This window comes from Mytilus edulis, chromosome 10 (genome assembly GCF_963676685.1).
Source record: "Mytilus edulis chromosome 10, xbMytEdul2.2, whole genome shotgun sequence".
Taxonomy (NCBI): domain Eukaryota; kingdom Metazoa; phylum Mollusca; class Bivalvia; order Mytilida; family Mytilidae; genus Mytilus; species Mytilus edulis.
Genome location: NC_092353.1, coordinates 46,389,736 through 46,410,781, shown reverse-complemented (window position 1 = coordinate 46,410,781; position 21,046 = coordinate 46,389,736). Strand labels below are relative to the sequence as shown.

The window sequence follows — 21,046 nt, the reverse complement described above, 5'->3', positions numbered from 1 at the left end:
ATTACTTTTGTTGTATAAGAATTAAAAACTGACATTGATTGTTTGCTCAATGTAATACCGGCGTCACACATCAGCGTATAGCTCCAACGTACGTCGGCCGTGGTAAAAAAATCATGCACGCTACCATATACGCTAGTAATTTTGGATGCATTCAACCTGTCAATCATATCTGTACCGTGTGCACAACGAGCTTAAAGCGTGTATTGGGCGTGCGAGAAGCGTACCTCAGCGTTTATCGGGCGTTCAGGTGACGTATGTTGGCGTATGTCTGGCGTTTGTCTAACGTAGATGGAATGTAGGCTACGAAGGACAAAAAGTATATTGAACGTTTTTGAGACGCGTCCTGGTCGTATCTGGAACAATAATCCGTGCGTTTGGAGTGTCTGGGACGTTAAATTATGGGGTGTTTGTTTTATACCGGCATCACACATCAGCGTATAGCTCCGACGTACGCCGGGCGTGTTAAAAAATCATGCACGCTACCAATACGCTAGTAATTTTGGATGCATTGATGTCAATCATATATGTAACGTGTGCACAACGAGCTTTAAGCGTGTATTGGGCGTACGAGAAGCGTACCTAAGCGTTTATCGGGCGTTCAAGAAACGAATGGTTGCGTATGCCTGGCGTTTGTCTAACGTAAATGGAATGCACACTACGAAGGAAAAAAGTTTCTTGAACGTATTTGAGACGTGTCCCCGCGGTCGTATCTTGGACGTTCTATTATGGGATGTTTGTTACAAACACACCCGCATACGTTTTAGTTAAAGTCGGACGATCTCGAGGCGTATACAACGTGCCCTAAACGTGTCTCAAACTTATCTGTAGCGCGTTAAACGCGTTTGTAGAGTATGTATAACGTGCGTGTAGCGTATACGCTAGACACACGTTTGAGCTGGATGAAATTTTTTATGCTGCATAAAAATTTCCTCGAGTTGTAGCGTTCACCAAGAGTATACCTTTGTATTTCGACGTACTTCAAAATTATGCAACGCTCGTTTAACGATTGCTTAGCGTTCCTCTGGCGTGCAACTAACGTATACCGACTTTGTCAATTTTCTCTGTACGTCTAGTGCACGCCAATGTGTGACGCCGGTATAAAACAAACACCCCATAGTTTAACGTCCAGACACTCCAAAAATGCCGGCGTCACACATTGGCGTAAAGACCGCCGTGCACCAAACGTACAGAGAAAAATGACAAAGTTGGTGTACGTTAGTTGCACGTCAGAGGAACGCTAAGACGTTACGCGCGATGTTCGTACATGTAAGCGTAACACGTCGCGAATATTACGTAACGTTCAAACCAAAACTTCGACTGAAACGTTGGTTTTAAGCATGTGCGACATTCTTGTAAGACTCCGCAAAATCGACGGTGCGTTCTAACTACTTATCGAAAATTGATGTACTTTAGATTTTTGAAAAATTAAGAAAAATAACATTTTAAAAAATCATAAAATTCTACCATTATAAGAGCTCTGATAAGCAAACAATTGACGTAAATTTGAGTTGAGTTCGTTTTTACGTCAAAAAATGGCGGTGCGACAACCTTGTAAGCCATTGAAAAATCGCTCATAAATAACCATATATCATTTTTCAGGATATTTGTCTTTAAATTCATAAAATTAAGCAAATTAACATTGATGAAGTAAATACAAATACTAACCTTTTTTCCATATTAGATAAATGTTTTTGATTCTCAAATCTGGAATACCAATTTTTTTTCCCATTGGACAGATTTGCCCTTGTTGTATGGAACACTTTATTTTTTCTATGACGTCATCATAACGTCATAAAAAATGCATAAAAAACTGAAGGAACCTTTTTGTTAAATAATGGAAAAAACCGTTTTTAAAAATATTAAATACTTTAGACGAAAATCACAGTTTAGTGGTTACAATAAATGAAATATGTTACGCGGGACAGCCTAAGAATAGCCGTTTTTTAAAACTGAAGCTTGTCGCATGCAGCATAAAACATTGTTTCAACAATTATTATTTTATTTTTTATTTTAAAAAAACATTTTTTTTTTCAAATGCGTACAATAGCAATGAATATGATATCACAAAATTTAATATTTTGGACTTGCATCTTGCCAACTACACCGATTTTCCAATGAGGTACGAACATCGCGCGTAACGTCTAAGCAATCGTTAAACGCGCGTTGCATAAGTTTTAAGTACGTCGTCATAAAGTCAAACGATTTTGAAGCGTTTACAACGTGTTCTTAACGTGTCTCAAACTCATCTGTTGCGTTGTGCGTGTAGCGTACAGGTATACGCTTGACACACGCTTGAGCTGAATGAAATTGTTCATGCTCCATAAATATTTCCTGGAGTAAAAACGTTTACCAAGCGCATACCTTTGCATTTCGACGTACTTCAAACTTATGCAACACGCTTTTAACGCTTGCTTAAGCGTTTCTCTGGCGTGCACGTAATTGATTCCCTGTTTCATTGCTTGCAGTACTATTTCTTACATCTGCATTGTCAAATGTATTTTTTTTTAGATATATTTTAGATTTAGATTTCAGTTTTAGTTTTTTTTTTCTTCATATTGAATATCAGTCACACACAGACGAAAAGGATCCAGAGGTTATCATGGTTATGTGACCTCCTTGTTTTAATACAAAGTAAATAACATTGCAATATTTAAACATTGTTAAACAAAGAAAATAACTTTAAATTTGCAATTTTAATGAAAATTAAAACGGAAATATACTTTCATAATTAATTTTAACGGTATTTTCAATAAACAATTTTTTTTTTTTTTTTTTTTTAAATCTTAGTTTTTTACATCTATTCGAGGACGTATTTTAGATTATGTAAACACACCCTTGGTCTATCCTAGACGTAAAATTTCAAGAAAGTGCAAGAAAGACTTCCTTTTAATTTCAGTATGAAAAAATAGCCTGCTTTGTACATCATGTACATATTCCATAGACTCATAATTTTAAATAAAATGATAGTATTACTTCTTTAATAGATTTTAGTTAACAAATCTCGTTTCGAATATAAATCGTATTGTTTACATGAAATCTTATCTCATATCTAAACACAGCTGGTTTCAACGTTTGACTCTAATTACAATAACTACATAAAATTGAGAATGGAAATGGGGAATGCGCCAAAGAGACAACAACCCGACCATAGAAAAAAACAGCAGAAGGTCACCAACAGGTCTTCAATGTAGCGAGAAATTCCCGCACCCGGAGGCGTCGATCTTGAGCTGGCCCCTAAATAAATATATACTAGTTCAGTGATAATGAACGCCATACTAATTTCTAAATTGTACACAAGAAACTAAAATTTAAATAATACAGGACTAACAAAGGCCAGAGGCGGGGTTAAACATGTTTGTGAGATCTCAACCCTCCCCCTATACCTCTAGCCAATGTAGAAAAGTACGCATATATTGAAAGTAAATATTAGCAGCTTGTAATATTGCATGCAAGGAAGTATTCAAATGATAATTAAAGTAGCTTGCGTCATAACAAATTATGCATCCTATGTAACATATCTCTATAGCAACTTTAAGATGCTAATGCTTATTCAAAAGGTCAATTAATAATTAAGCTATTGCCCATGTACATATGCAAGGTGGGCATGGAAAGAACAGATGTATTCCGAATAACATCCGGTGTTCCGAAAGACTACGGACATCGTCCAATATATACTGCGTAAACCCTCAGGGGTTTCAGGGGTTTACGCAATTATATCTCACTAGTAAGTATAAGTTAATTAAGGTTTATGTACCCTTCTGTAGACATTTTTGTACGAACTTTTCAAACTTCAATTGTATCAAAACTACAGATATAATGAATAATAGAGATAGGCCCTTTTGTACATATTCCAAGGGGAAACTCGATGCAAAGCATTATTTTTTACTGTTCCATTGCATTTAATAGAAAAAGAGGACTTTGTGGCAATTAAATCAAGATTTTTATAGAAAATCCACAGCCTTTATCCTTGTACTTTCATATTTGGCAATTTGATGACTGATAGATATAGGATTATTGCATGCAGTGCTAGCATTGATTTCCTTAAAACAAGTTTATAAATGTAGTTATTGGTTAAGACAAGTATAAATATGGCAAAAATCAAGTACACCTTTTAGGGTGCGCTCGACTTTAGTGACTCAGCACGAGGTGTTTTGGAATTTACAGGTTACTTAGAACTTTTTGTAAAAAATAAGCACTAGCACATCATAGAAAATCAAGTGAGTAATTTATGTTTCAAATTTTATAACAAAAATCTCTGTATGGCTGTGGATTTTCTATAAAAATCTTGATTTATTTGCCACAAAGTCCTCTTTTTCTATCAAATGCAATGAAACAGTAAAAAATAATGCTTTGCATCAAGTTTCCCCTTGAAACATGTACTAAATGGCCTATCTCTATTATTTATTATATCTTTAGTTTTGATACAATTGAGGTTTGAAAAATTCGTACAAAAATGGCTACAGAAGGGTACATAAACCTTAAGGGAAGAAATGGTGCTTTGCTTAGATATTTCAAAATTACAATTACAATTTTTACATAAAACCAACATTATAATATGACACCCTTCAAAAGCTCTGATTCCGTACCCGTAGTAAAATACGAAAATACCGCACTTGAAGTTGTATGCCAGTTGATTGGAACGCTATGACTTGTTGTTGGATAAGATGTTACTATAAAGTTAAAAAAAAACTTGTGTCTAATCCGTTTGTTCTTTTTGAACAATAAAATATGTTTAGATTAATTACTTAACGTCGTATAATTTTCATGAAAATATTACCGGAGGTCAATCATCTCATTGAACAATCGATTAAACACAATAATTGTAAAAAGCAAGAATGTGAAAGTCGTCAAAACATGAAAACATGGAAACATTGATTAAAAAATGGATGATACGAATTTGTTGAAAGCCCATTTTTGTTAAATTCTTAAATTTGTTTAGGAATCAAGTAAAGTAATCGATAAATATAGGTCTAGAATATATATGTGTGGTAGGTAGACTAAGATGCATATTTTTTTTAATTAGTTGTTATTGGCTTTGAACTAGCTGACGGTTAATGCGACTCTGAGTACTCTCAGATCTGTACTGATCGAGTGTCTTTTTGTTGTTGGGATGTAAAAGTACACGGCCACGTCCACTTTATGTTTTTGTAAGATGTATATTTCTACTTGTACCCATCTGATGAGTTATGCATTTTTCAACATATTTTTATTGTTTGTTCGTATGTCTCGTTTGAAATGTTTTATATTTGTTACTTCGGTGCATTTTATAGCTACCTATGCGGTATGGGCTTTGTGATCATTGTTGAAGGCCGCACGGTGACGTATAGTTGTTCATTTATGTGTCATTTGGTCTCTTATGCATATCTGTCTCACTGGCAATCATACCACATCTTTGTTTGTTTATTAAAGTACAATACGGTTATCTCAATTCTAAATTAAATTAGTTAATTTGCCATATCAAGAAGCAATCAAGGGGACGTAAATACCAAATGACTTAATCACGGGTTGTCCCCTAGTGCTGATATTTTATCTTTGTGAAATGTGGAGTAATGAGAGGGGATTTACGTATATACGTTTATCCAAAATGAAAATGACAATGATTTGATAATCATTAGAGAAATAGATTGTTACATAGTAATTCGTGGATTATCAAATTTATCCAATATCGAAAGATACAATTCGATAATTTAACTATTTGGATTGGATAAATCCGATAATCCCATGGTACATGTACAATTGTAAGAATCTATATTTATCATGTAAATAAACTCATCATAGATACAAGGATTGATTTTTTATTTATTTACGCCAGACGCGCGTTTCGTCTACAAAATACTCATCAGTGACGCTCGAATAAAGAAATGTTGATAAAAAACAACTAATAAAGTACGAAATTGAAACGCATTGAGGACCAAAAATTCCTAAAGGTTTTGCCAAATACAGCCAAGGGAATCTATTCCTGGAGTAGAACAGAACGAACGTCAGAATAAGAATTTTGTATGAAACGCGGAATCGCTTCTTTTAAAAAAAAAAGTGCGAACGCTTTGGCAACACTATAAAATGATAATGAGGCATTCCAAAATGACATCTGGTTTTTTTTCGGTGTTATCATCTGTTTTGACAAGGTCCTGATAAGTGACGATAAGCTGTGCACAGGACCTGTGTTTACGGAAGCCATGATGTGCGTCGAATGGGATGGTATGTGTTTCTAAGCTGTTCCATGATCTGCTCGTGAATATGTGCTCCAGCATTTTACAGAAAAGTAAAACTGGTCAGTAATTCTCAGGGCGGTTCTTATTACCCTTATTAAATATAGGTACCACATCTGCCTTCCTCTTTTCCTTTGGAGTAGCTCCTGGGTTCACGGATGCTGTGAAGACTGGCGCTGTTACAAAGCCTAAAATCTTCAACAGTCTAGCTGACAATCCATATGGCCTAGTAGCTTCATCGATTTTGAGGCCTTGGAGTACCTGATTCTGTGATGTTCATGATAAGCATATTCGGGAATGTAGGCTTATCCATTGATTTGATGTTGTCGTCTGGTTCATTTGAGTTAAAGTTGAAAATTGGTTGTTCAATTGTTATAGCCTTTTGTCGAAGGTTCAGAATATGTTAGGCTATCTGTTGATTTAAGGTATGCCACTCCACTGCTGTCCTTGCTTTTACTGTTCATAAATCCGTGTATATGCAGTGATATTAATTATATAAGAACCTAATATCAGGAATTGACAGTATTTCAGATGAATTCTAGTCGTAGTTCATAATTCTAAATAATCTGGATGAATCTTTAAGGCCTCGTTTTCCGTTATGAAACAGATTCTTATCGCCTTTCTATACATTTGGTTATTTTCTACATACTTTGATAATAAAGTTTTCATTTTATTATCAATAATTTTAAGCCTTCCCGGTGAAAATTATTACTTACTTTCCTCGAGCTTGTTGCTGACCTTCATCAACACAGTTTCAAAATCATCACTTTTTTGCAAGTCCATCTATAATTTGAAGAAAAACAGATTAATAAATAAATGAGGATAATTATCATTTTCATTATATATGGTTCAATTTAAAAAAAAAAGTCGAATTTTGAAATTCTAAAATTTATTAAAAGTTTCTAATTCAAACAACCCTCTACATAACCAAATTAAACCAAGCAGTACTTAGGGGACGACCATGTGATATTCTGGAAAGGGGGGGGGGGGTGGAGGATTTTGAAAATAAATAACTAAGCCTTGATAATCACAAAAATAAATGGTTTGTTCTGTGGTAGTTTGAAAATAAATTACCTGACTTGCAATGAACTGAAAATAAATAACTCAGCCGGTCTAATCGAAAGAATGAGATGGCACCAGATTTTTCATAAATTCATCTTTTTCCCCAAAAAAAATCGGGAAACACTTCCCAATTTTTGTAATAATAAAAGTATAAATCTTATTTAAATATGCTTAAAATGTCTGAAAATTGGTTTCATTTAACTTGAGGTATATTGTCTCAGGAAACATTACCTCACTTTTATCTTAGCAGGTCCGTAACTACATTGAGGCAAATGCCTCATGTAGGAAATTTCAAAGCCAAACGCTTGTCCTCATATCAAATTGTGTTTACGACGAGTGCCTTGCAAGAAACAAGTACTGTTTTCCCTCAGACGTAGCCCTGATTTTTCGGAATCAATGTTTCTTATTTATTTGTCTTTTGTTCATTGATGGCCTTTCTGTATTCTGTTACCATGGTTACTGTTGCATTCCTTTTGTAATCTAGTAATTTTGTTATCAACTTGATCATGAGTTTAAAACTTAAGTCTTACACTGAATTTATACATTTTATTTTGAGACCAAAATATTGTCAAAACATATTGTTAAAACAAAACTTGCATTTTCAGATTATGAAAGGGTCTTTGGAACACCCAGAAAGCATGATTTTGCATCATTTGTTCTATAGCTTCCTGGGCCTTCATTGGCTCCAAAACCATGAAAACCCTTCCAAAAAAATTTTGCCTCGCTCAGCTCTGCGAAATGTGTTTGCCAATAAATTTAAAAGAGGCTAGTTACAACCAAACTTTAATACTATGTATGTATACAATACATGTATATGCAGTTGGGAATATAAAACATTCATTTCTGCACAAGATTGTTCATTTTCATTAAAGCAAGGGACTGATTATTCATTTGCTGTTACCCTATTCAAAAGGAATTTCGGGTTATTAAGAAAAGGTTAAGATACAATTTTCAGCTCTTTTTCGTAGCCAATTAAATGGTTTTCAATATTACAGGCATTTTCTAAATTTAGGCATTTTGTAAAATGACTGAAATTTTTATGCTGCATGATTTAGGCATTTTACAAATTGACTATTTTTTTCAGGCATTTTATAAAAATTGTAAGGCATTTTACAAAATGCCTAAAAGACTAAAACTGAATGGAATGTACTCAAAATTTAACGGCTAGAAATATCAAATAGATCATTTTATTCTATCATTAAATAAAGCATGCAATTTAAACAGTTACAGTTTTATAATAGTAATTAAATCATTTACATTAACAGTGAAGATGGCAATTATTTGTTGCTACATGTAATGTTTGGATGACAGCGACTGTTACACATTTGTCCAGGCTAACTTTTTGCAAAGGCAACGTTTAGTGTTACATCTAGTCTTACCACTAGCACTACAGCCCCATTTTGTCTTACTCTGACCATCACACAAAGAAACTTCACTGACAGCTTTTTTAAAGGATATTTCATTAACTTAATTAACAGATTGAATAGCAATAAAGTTACTGTCAGATAGATAGTTCAAACTGATTCATGGTGTACAGGCATTTTCTAAATTTCTAACGTTGACAGGCATTTTATAAAATGCACAGGCTTTTATAAAATGCCTAAAAAAACTTGATGAAATTTTACAAAATGCCTGCTCTGTTTCAGGCAAATTGTGTAAATAGGAAATACATGAAATAAATAAGTCTTAAGTAAAGTTGTTTTACTTGTATCATATTTTAACAGAAAACTGTGTTTTTTGTGTATATCAATATTAATTTCTTGTATAGAATCTTTGATGAACGTGTACCATGTAAAAAAAGAGTGAAAGATACCCAAAAGCGGGGCATAAAAAAAACACATATCAAAGAAAACTGAAATCCCGCCGAATGCAAAATTATCAGAAGACAACAAAACATTTTTACAAGACAAGCCCACAAAATCCTACACATACACCTTAAGATTAAGCAATTTGTATTCCCTTGCCCAACTAAGATGCTGAGCTTAGATGTGATGGTACTAAGTGTTGCATCCATTTGCTCGTGTGATCTTTTTCATGAATGAGTTGCACACTTTAACTTTCACTAGAAATAAATTGCTGGTGCAACACATACTATGGATAATTGATGAATCTATGGAACCTCTCTTTTATTACTATCATGCCGTCTAAATGTCATATCTTAGCCGTCACTTCTGATAGATACTGTTAATCAAAATACAATATTTTGTGGGAGTGTTTGGCAGTCCCAGTTGAGTTTGGCAGTAAATTTCACATCTGAAAAAAAAGTATTTTAATGGATTTAGTGGCGGAGATGCGGTAAAAATTCTGGTAATTTTGCATCTTTACATGACGTATGAATAATATTGATTTAGCTTTGGTATAAGCACAATTTGGCACCAGGTTTCGAAACGACGATAGATCTAAAATCAGTGTCCTTATAGTCTTCACACACTGCAAACGTATGACTTTGATTAAATTTTGTATTAAAGTCTAGATAGATCTGTGCAATTTTTAAGCAAATAACAAAGAAATGCCAGTTGGTGGAATCACAATAATTCACACAAAAATTGAGGGACGTTGACTTTCATTTTAACACATGAACGTTCATTTCACGAAATATCTTACAGGATACAATATTATACTGCAAAGTAAGTCCTAAACATTTCAGTTAAATTACGATCATTTTTTTCGTAAGAATTAAATTTCAGGCTAAAAGAGCCCCGGTCGTGTATAATACCAGGTATCTGAATTGTTTGAACTATGTTGTAGTAAACTGTGATTGACTGTTCCCTAGAAATATAGTGTAGTGGCGTGCTTCAGTCCGTATTTACATTTATGCCAATACAAAAAGCAATATTTGTTGTTACAAATACTACTCCTATTTGTCAATTATCCATGTTATCATGATTATCATATGTTCATTTCGAAAAGTGAAATCGAAAGTAAATTTTTTTTAAAGACTTTATGAAAATTATAACCATGACAACTGAGAATAAGAATGCGCCAAATTAATGTTACAAACATACCTGGAGAACGTGTTCGTATAATATAAACCAGCTAGGATGATAATCTTGTGATATTAAATCATGCAGTTGAAATCAATAGAACAAGTGCACAAAACAATTTGAATTAAAACCGAAAAGTAGCACACTATCATCGTTTAACTAATCTATTAATATCAAAATATGATTTCAATGTTTCAAATATTAATATGTATATACATGTGATGATATGTACTTTAAATAACACGTCTACGTAACTTCATCAGCTCTAATTTCTGGATAATTTCAATATGTACATCAATTTATTTCCGGAGTATTTAAATGTTTATGTTAATTTTTTAAACACTCTTGATAGGTAGTTAGTTATAACCAGATAATTTTTCAGAAATCAATGAATGAGCAGAATTTAAATGACCTAGAAACTAAAGTTATGACTTATTTCGTAGTCATTTATGTAAAATCGAGAGGTCGAAAATAAAACTTTTAAACAATTTAGCACAGCCATATATTTTATGGACATACAAATACATTTTAAGTATTTACTACTTGCGTCATATTGCAGAAATATCATTACTAATTGTAGTACACTGGATTAGCGTTTTGTTAAAAATATACTTTTTCACTTTTTTGATCTTTTGGAAAATGTTGTTTGTGCTGTTTTTAGACCCTTCTACAACGAAATTTGTTTTACATGATTGATTGATTGTTGGTTGCTTTACGCCGCATTAGCACAAAAAGGCTATATCGCGGCGAGTTTTTTTGTTTTTTTTTTTTTTGTTTTACATGCACACGTATAAAAATTGCGTTTTTTTTTATCCAACGCAATCATAGGTTTTAACGTAGTTTTCAATTTAGACTCGTGCATATATACATGATATATTATATAAATTATGTCTAATTCTAGTATTAAGTGTTTGCGTATAATATAAAACGGACTTTGGGTTTTTTTAGGGGGGGGGCGGGTATAGGATGAAAAATTGTGCCCTGTATTTATTTTTTTTTTTGTAATTCTCGAGCTGTCCTGGTATTTTTCGCTATTCGGTCCTGCCTTTTGTTTTATTTTGTTTATCCTGACTTATTCGGACATAAATTGTCATCCTACCTTTCATTTTACACAAAAATCATGTCCTGCATATTTTTTTCAAAGTTCATCTTAGCCCACCCCTCTCCCATAAAAAATAAATGGTAGGTATACTGGCCACTCATCCCCCCCCCCCCCCCCAAAAAAAAATAGTGTACCTAGTAATTATTGGGTCACATCCCCCAGTGGGTATAACAAGTATCTCTTTTATCGATTTTTAGAGGTTTACCTTTTAACTAATTCTGAGGAATTAAACATGTAACAGAATCAGTTATTTTACATCAATAAGATTGGTGGTTCTCCTGGCATAGGAGGGAGTTGTAATACAGGTAAACAGGTGAACATAAATACATGTACCCAACGATACACTTCGAGAAACATGACGAACGAGTCCTTGGTTATTCAGATACAGCTAAATGTGAGTAATTGTATACCTATGCTAATTAGATTTTACATCACTCGACATAAACATTGTAATACGCACTGCAGAGATATGACAACACTGCAACCATACCGGTAAGGAATTTCTTACTTTCACTTTCGTTCTTTACATAAAAGTGTATCTGTTTATAGTATAGACTATAGTTTACATGTATATCAGAGAGATTACTATATGGCATGCCAATATTTATATGGTGAACATATTAATTTTTAAGGTGGTATGGGAGTCTAAAATAAAAATTATAGTATATGGCAGATTTTACAATAAGAAGGAATTATTGTTTTTTGTATCCATCAAAAAAGCAATTGCTGAAACTGTGAAACAGACTGTGTAATGGAGTAATGCATTATGTTATTGAATAAAATGTGTCTTTCTGAGTAAATAAAAATAAAAATTACTCTGTGTTTGTGTTTTATGTTAGAATTAGAGGGTTTTCAATTTCAAAATATTGGACATGGAATAGACATCATGACCTACTTTACTGACATCCAGCTTATTTGGAGTGGAATTTTGAAGTATTATTTATAAGTGGAGCCTAATAACATGGACTTATATTTTAATAAAAAGTCTTCTTTTGTGTTTTAATCATAACTTTAAGGCAGATTTTTATTGGTAAAGGCTAAAAAAGGTAATTTAATAATATTGTTGCTAACGTCACGTCTTTTCCGTCCATTGTGGTATGTCACGATCGCAATTTTCTTGTTAGTTCTCAGACAGCCCATTGTAGTTATTTTTATCCCGGGTTTTATAAATAATTGAAAATAGCAATCATATTAAATTTGGATGACGTAAGGGGGTCAAAGGACTTGAGGAATCAATATCATTGGCTGTTTTATTTTTTGCGAACGTTACTGTTCGAGGTTTCCGTCCAAATCAGTGTCACGTGAGCAACATATATTTATATCTGTAACTCTCCTGTATAGGAGTTACGATATCGCCCTTTGCAGAAATAGATTCGGAGTCAGTTCCTTCACATGATGGGGAAGCAAAGAAGGTAAGTTGTATGTAATATCGTTACAAGAGGACCTTAAATGTATTCCGTCCATCAAAAAGACGTTCGCAACAAAACATAATGTCATGATAGTAGATGTTGCTAATGTTACTATTACGAATTGGTTTCTTGTGTATTCATTTGATATAAAGTACACCTGCAAATGACATTCTGTATATTTAGAAATTCTAAACCAGACTGTACAATTTTATTACTCCAGGCATATTTTAAACATCACTGTGTGCATACATTTTAACTTTTAAAGATGTTGTTGCTCATGTGACATGTCCAAATGTCGCTAACGTTACTAATTTTTCGGTTTCTTGTGTATTCATTTGATATAAAGTACACCTGCAAATGACATTCTGTATATTTAGAAATTCTAAACCAGACTGTACAATTTTATTACTCCAGGCATATATTAAACATCACTGTGTGCATACATTTTAACTTTTAAAGATGTTGTTGCTCATGTGACATGTCCAAATGTCGCTAACGTTACTCATTTTTGTCTCCGTCACATTAGCAACATGAAAGTAGGAGACAGAACACAATACTGTAAAATCTGCCATATTTGTTCATACTTTTCAAAAACAATGAAAAATATAATAAAGGCACTGGCTACGGTTACATGGAAATGTAACAATAAAACAAAAATTATTCTTACATCGGAGACTAATTGCCGGAATGCAAAGTTGGGTAAGGAACCGATTAATTACGAATGTAACAATAATTATTGGGGCTACGGTTACATTGTGTTATTGTTACATGAAAAACAGCAATGTACGCTAGATTTATTAAATTTAAATTTTCTATAGTTATGTTGCTTAATTCTTTCATATGTACTAAACAATTATACTTCTAATAATGATAAATAATAAATATTATTATTCAGCAAATGGCGTTTAAAAAGTTTTACGTATTAATGGTTCTGATGTTCTTAAATGTACAACTTAGGATTAGTAGTGCAAAAGGCGAAAAATGGTTTGTTGTTGAGAACAGTCGGGCTATGAAAAGTGTTCACTTTTTTAAGTATTGAACTGCACATCTACTCTTATTACTGTCATTATACTTTGAACAATGGATGAAGAGATTCCTATTACCAATTTTGTTTTGGATGACAAATTTTAAACTTGGGATGCGTTTGATACGAAACTGAATCAATATCAAGAAACAAAATTTCTTACAGCTATAGGAACAAACTCTGAAAAAAATGATACATCAAAAGCAAGGTTTGCTAACTGCTAAGTTGGATACTGAAATTTGAGGTAAACCTAAAATCCGTAATGGACGGCAGTGCGATCATATTGAAAGAAGACATGAAACTATACCACATGCTTTCAACCAAAATATTGGATGAGGAAGTATTTCTCACCAGAAGCATGGCAAACATTAAAGGTTACCTTATCTTCTAAAAGGAATATTGCAGAATATAATTGCATGGTATGCAATACAGACGTTCGTAATGCGGCATCACTGGTGTGTGATGGCTGCTTGGAGTGGATTCATCAAAAATGCGTCGGACTTAAACATGCTCCAAAACCACTTACTCGGGATATGTAGAAACTGTCATTGTAAATACAAAAATAAAGAAATTGTATGTAATAATTGTATGTATTGTAAATATAAAATAAACGTCATCAATTTTTATAAATTAGTACATATTACAAGTCCCATCTTACATTGCTGTTTCAAGTTCATGTAACAATAACGCTATGTAACCGTAGCCTCAATATTTATTGTTACATTCGTAATTAATCAGGTCCTTACCCGACCATGCATTCCGGTATTTAGTCTCCAATGTAACAATAATATTTTTATTATTGTTACATTTCCATGTAACCGTAGCCAGTGCCTATAATAAAAGTGATATAGGTCACCTCACATTTTCTCAAGCTACAGGTTGTGACAAAATGGCACATTTTGTATGGATTATGTATAGAGGCGGATCAAGAAATGTAGGCCCACTGACTGCCTAAGAGGAGGCCCGTTCTGGTCATGCTTCAGTGATTCCCTATATGAGAGGGGTAGGAGGGGTCTTGATCCCGAAATCCTGGGGTTAAAAGCACGAAATCCTGAGGTCCTGAAATTTGAAAAAAAGAATTCCTGGATCCCAAAAGTGTCAATCCCAAAATTCTGAGCTTAAAAAAACCCGATCCTGAAGTCCCGAAAAAGGTCCTACGTACCCCCCCTCCTATATAATCAACCAAATATTTCCTAGAAAAGGGGGGGCCGGGCTCCCTGGCCCTCCTCTAAATCCTCCTCTGAAAAAACATTATCATAAAAAATAATTAATAAATAAGCTTTATTTAGAGTCAGCAAGGTAAACAGGTACATGTACAAACAGAGACCACATAAGCTCTAATGAGCTTTTAACCCACATAGAATAATCTTATCATATGTGATAAGATCTAAACTAAATGATAGAATTGTAACAAAAAATTATGAAAAGATAGCTTTTCATGCATTTAGAATGTTTAGAAAATGCTTTGAGAATATCAAAAGAAAAGATGGGGTCAACGTACTTAAATACAAAATAGGAAAATTCCTTCAGAAATTGCACTGTTTCTAAGTTACCTCCCTCCCAAAAAATAAGCTATAGTGGAGCATTTTTTTTGCATTACCAGAACCAGCTTTGGTGACCACTTTTTGGATTCACTTTGGGGGTTATGGTGCCAACAGTTTAGAAAGTAAGGGCAAAAAGCAAGCATTTTAGTAGTTTCTGGACAATAACTTGTGTGTAAGTGTATCAGGGATGGGCACGATTACTGATAAATGTAATCGATTAATAATCGATTACATGAACGATTTTTGTGCAATCGATTAATAATCGATTACTCAGATTTTAGTATGTAATCGATTACAATCGACAATCGATTACTTTATCAAAAGTAATTACATTACTTTTCGATTACTGTCCATTACATGCTTCAACATTTCAACAACAAAAAAACATGCCTGAGTAAAACACAATTATATTGCTCAACATTTGTATAGTGGAAATTAAGAACTTTACCAAAATACATCATTTAAAGCATAGTTTCTAAATTATAAGTTAATAGCTGTTTTTTAGATCAAATTTCTTAACATGTTCAATGAAGATTAGAAATATTTAAAAAATCTTGAAATTTTGACTTTCAACATAAATGTGAGATGTCATCGCATTGCAACAATCACTTATTCATAACTAATTGTTTTTAAAAAAAAAATTGCTTTCTTACTTACTTACGTTAGCTTTTTTGTTTTTACTCTTAAAAAAAAAATATTTATGCATGGTTAATTATAATGTTTAAGGAAATATATAAAAAAAGTAGAATAATTAATCAGTTCAGTTAATTTTTGAGATCAAAATTATTAAAATTATAATGACATGCATGATTTAAACCTTTTGTTTGGATAACCATCCTAATTACAGATTATTAAACTGCCACTGGAGTACAATTTATAACCTGGGGCTAAATATTGTAAATTTCCTTCTTAATTAGACATAAGATAATTGAAATAAAAACATAGTATGTTTGTTATTGATTAGAAGACTTTGATCATCTCATTAGTAAAGGCAAGAATGTTGTTAAGATTGGTTAACTTCTCCAATCAAATTATATACAAAATATATCTATAGTGTCAAAGGGATACATGTATCTATTTCCAAAAGAATTGCAATGCATTGCCATTGGTTCATTGTTAAAAGGATTTTGTGTTCCTTTTTAATTTAACTTATATACATGTATATCATAACATTTAAGAAATCAACTGTTTATCTATTCTAAGCTTTAAAATGATGTTTTCAGGAAATTTAATACAAATAAGCTTACTACTTTTAAAAATGTACTAAAGAACTTAACGAAAGACAGACACATTTCTTATTTTAGATCTATTTTATTATTTCTAATCTAATACATCCATTTGTTTCAAAAGCTAGATATAAAGTAAATTTAGGTAGGGGATCTGGTTGCTCATAATGCAGCTTGAGACAATAGATAAAAATAAGGCAGTTGCTTAACTCTCAAGAATTGTTGATAATATTTTATCTGTACTACAAAGAGATAATATACATATTTTCCTCTGAAATAGGTTATTTTTTATCAAACTATTTTACTAAAGTAATCGAAATGTAATCGAAAAGTAATCGATGATTACATCCAAATTTTTGCTGTAATCGATTAAATTACGATGACATGTAATCGAAAATGTCTTCGATTACAGATTACTGTCGATTACTTGAAAAAATGTAATCAATTACAATCGATTACGATTACAGATTACGATTACCCCATCCCTGAAGTGTATTGATCTCTCTGACATTGTACCACAAGGTTCCAAACTCACACAAGGAAGGCTTGGATGGAGTTTGGGGGGTAAATGTCCAATTTATGTAGGAATTAGGGGCCAAAAACAAGCATTTTCCTAGTTTCCAGTCAATAAGTTGTGTTTAAGAGTTTGGATCTCTTTAAATTGTACTACAAGGTTCCATACTACAAAGGAAAGGCTGGGATTGAGTGTGGGGGTAATTGTTCCAAGGGGAGTAGCGTCAATAAATTTAGGGGTTTCCAATTTTTTAAGGGGTTCAAAAAAAAATTCAAAATGTTGCTAATTTCAAATTTTTTAAAATTATCATGATTGTCAAAAAGAATCTTTAGTTGCACAGTATTGGGCAATAGATTTGTAAGATCTTGACAATTATTTTGTGTAAGAAACCTATACTATGTAAAAAATTGATCACAATCCAAATTCAGAAAGTGTCAAGCTTGTATATTGTGTCCAAATTTGCCCAAACTGTTCAGGGTTCAACCTCTGCTGTCGTATCAGGCTGCACTCAGCAAAGCAATTTATTTCTGTTCTGGAGTTATGTCCCTTTGTGCATGAGAAAATGGATGAATGTTTATTTCCATTCTAATTGCAGGTTAATTATAGCCTCAACCAAATGTTATGAAACTTCTATACAATGCGTATTACAATGTACCATAACTGATCATATTTTAAATTTGCTTGCGTCACTTTTATAGTTCTCTAGTTATGTCCCTTTGTAAGGTTTTATATATATATATATATATATATATAAGTACGTCTGAGTAAGTGACAACCCTACAACAGATGTATCCATCGGATCGCCATCAATGATGGTGATACATGGCTGTGTACATAATGTATATACAACTCGTCGTGTTATATATATATATATATATATGCAAGTGTACAGTCAGGATTCTACTTTGTCAAAATTATCTCCCCATTATGCCAGTTTATTTTTACAATCATAGAAATGGAAGCCATTGAAGGGATGACACCCTGTCAATTTAGCTCTTGAAAACGGATAAATTTATCCACATAGCACCATTATGATTCTTATATATGTCAGTTGTATTTTATAAGACAACAAATAATGTTATTCCAATTCTTGAACGAATGCATACCAAAATCTTAAACTTAGTCTTCTGAGCACGATTTTATAATTTTTTTGGCATAAATTTCATATAATCGTCAATATTTTTTTCAATCGGTCAGTGTTGTTGTGAAAATATGGCAGGTCATTAAAGTTTGTGTTTTGAAGCCGAAGTTTAACAATTGCCACCCTTTTGTCAACAATCAACAAAAAAGCATGGATTTTGAGCACGTGTATAACATGTACAATCAGATAATAGCTTATTTCAGTGACAGATCCATGCGTATTGCGATCACAGGATTTTAAGATGAAGGTTCACGCTATGGTCACTTTGCATACAGAAAATATGTCTGGCGAATTGTTTCTTTAAATCAGGAAGCAAGCAAACTACTTCTGAATGTGGACAAATTAAAGAATTTTCTTCAGAAAAAAAAGTATATATGTACATAAGTTTAATAATGAAAACTATCAATTTTGTTATAAAAAAAACATGTGCTTCATTTTTTTAATTTGAGGTTTCATATGACATTAACTTTTAAAAATTTTGATAGTAAACATTACAGTAAGCATTTATCGCCTTCTCTAACAAAGACCTTCAATTCTTTTGTTCTATTTCAACTGGGTTTCTGCCTGGTGTAGGCATCATCTGGGTCTCCATTTACTTTTTCACTTTTACCCACTTAGACTAATAAATATCAGTACTTGTTATGGACATATTAGATTTTGAATAATCATGGAATTTTATATTATTTTTCAGAAAGCCTCAGACTCTACCATGTCTATAGGATGCATTAATGTGAGGCATAGTTTATCGTCTCCTTTATATGAATACAATAGAAATTGGAAGACAGAAACATAGTTTGCGAAAGCTGGTTAGACAAGTAAGTAATAGTCATTCTTCATTTTCGTTAAAGACCAATGCCTTAGTAAGTTTTTGTCTCGCCTTGTGGCTTTGACAAGAGTCAAAAACCAGAGGGTGGGCATATACCTCTTCCCATGCTGCTAATTATGCCCCACCTACTATAGTAGAGGGGCATTATGTTTTCTGGTCTGTGGCTCCGTTCGTGCATTTGTTTGTCCGTCAGTTCGTCTGTGCGTCCGTTCAGGTTAAAGTTTTTGGTCAAGGTAGTTTTTAATGAAGCTGAAGTCCAATAAACTTGAAACTTAGTACACTTGTTGCTTATGACATGATCTTTCTAATTTTAAAGCCAAATTAGACTTTTGACACCAATTTCACGGTTCACTAAACATAGAAAATGAAAGTGGGAGTTTCAGGTTAAAGTTTTTGGTCAAGGTAGTTTTTGATGAAATTGAAGTCCAATCAACTTGAAACTTAATACATATGTTCCCTATAGTATAATCTTTCTAGTTTTAATGCCAAATGAGATTATTACCCAATTTCACAGTCCATTGAACATGGAAAAGGATATAGTGCGAGTGGGGCATCCATGTACTTTGGACACATTCTTGTTAAGCTTATGTTCTTTTGAGAGTAACAAAAGCATTTCTATTTCAATTGCACGTTTATTCAGAGGAGACAGATTGCATCACTTGACAAATATGCATCATTATACAAAGGAACACACAACTGTAACAAATAAACTACAAAACGCATACATCCATACATATATACATAACATTCTAGGTATACAATATCATACACTTTCTATTTTTTTCTATTTTTTTATTAGAGTTCAAGAAACTGAATTCCACAATGACAAAACTTGATAGAGAATTCCAGCATCTTCTGTCAGATATCAGTAACAAGTTAATCACAGGTTTGTACTATCCAAGCTACTGAAGGAAGAGCCTGATTTCATTTAGCCACAACTCCTCTGAAATCATAAGCAGTCAGAAATATTTGTAATATGATGTATAACTGTAGTGTTTTGTACTTCCTAAATTTGTCTTTAAAACAATCTTTTTTTCCACAGAAAACACTATTTTTTTTTTAGAAAATATCTGAATTCAGAGACAGTTATAGATCTGTGTCTTATACTCTTTCCAGCATTCAAAATCAACATTCTGTCTGCCAAATTTTAAACCTCTTTGTTTCAACACTTGCCCAATTGTACCATGATTTTGCAGTCATCTTCTAGTAGCTTCTATATTTTGAGAAAATTAAAACTGATAGTTTTTGATACCAGTACTTCAATGTTTACACTTGTTCCTGTTAAAACAAGCTTCAGATATAAATAAATGCTAGATTTTAAAAAGACGTACTCTGTTTAAAGAGTTGCCACACCAGTTGAGGATTTAATGGTGGCAAAAACAAATTTACTGGAAAAGCTGTATAATTCTTGCCAGATTTTAAATAAAACTAAATATTAAAGGAGTACTGGGGCGTTAAAGGCCTGGTTTTGGCTCAACTTTTCAAAGGACAACTTGTTCACTTATGGCACAATATGGCCTCAAATATCAACTTTATCATAAACACCTAAAAGGTCACAATTTAGTTTGTAAATGGGTCTATTTCAAAATCCTTAATGCTAATGAAATCAGTTTTTTTCATAAAAGTGCATAATGTTCTCCAAAGTAGGCCAATTTTGGACATTTTGTCAAAATATGATGATTTTGTGCAATTTACAAACCTTCACATGTAAAAGCTTTTGGATAACCTTGGCCGCCACCTAGGATCTAAAATGTTTTGTAACCAAAGATTCCAATTTTGATACAGAATTCATCAATATAATAACTTTTTGGACCTTGGATGGAGGCCAAGGGTAATTAAGCCAAAAACAGTTAAAATTATTGAAAAGAATTACCAAAATTGACCAAAAATACAAAAAATGTTTCTTTAAGGGGTCAAAGCTTCATAAATTTAAAAGGAAGGTGCCAAAAAAGTGTATTTTTGTCTTAATAGTATTATAAGTATTTGTATGTAAAATTTGTAATTT

The 21,046-nt window shown here is 32.8% G+C and overlaps 2 protein-coding genes across 3 annotated transcripts in view; one reads left to right on the top strand and one right to left on the bottom strand.

Annotated features, from left to right (window-relative positions):
• Positions 1–10,416, bottom strand: part of LOC139491309 (uncharacterized) — a 47,188-nt gene extending 36,772 nt beyond the window's left edge. The window contains exons 1-3 of the mRNA XM_071278927.1: positions 10,277–10,416; positions 9,364–9,524; positions 6,926–6,992 (exon numbers count right to left, since the gene is read on the bottom strand). Of these exons, the coding sequence (XP_071135028.1) occupies positions 6,926–6,992 (67 nt within the window). The 5' untranslated portion in view covers positions 9,364–9,524; positions 10,277–10,416. The remainder of the gene's footprint in view (positions 1–6,925; positions 6,993–9,363; positions 9,525–10,276) is intronic.
• A 1,221-nt stretch (positions 10,417–11,637) lies between these two features.
• The window catches only part of LOC139491307 (uncharacterized), a 102,058-nt gene continuing 92,649 nt past the window's right edge, over positions 11,638–21,046 (top strand). The window contains exons 1-3 of one of the 2 annotated variants that reach the window (XM_071278924.1): positions 11,638–11,849; positions 18,907–19,030; positions 19,841–19,927. In XM_071278924.1, the coding sequence (XP_071135025.1) occupies positions 19,864–19,927 (64 nt within the window). In that variant the 5' untranslated portion in view covers positions 11,638–11,849; positions 18,907–19,030; positions 19,841–19,863. The remainder of the gene's footprint in view (positions 11,850–18,906; positions 19,031–19,840; positions 19,928–21,046) is intronic. The other variant, XM_071278925.1, reaches the window with a different exon arrangement.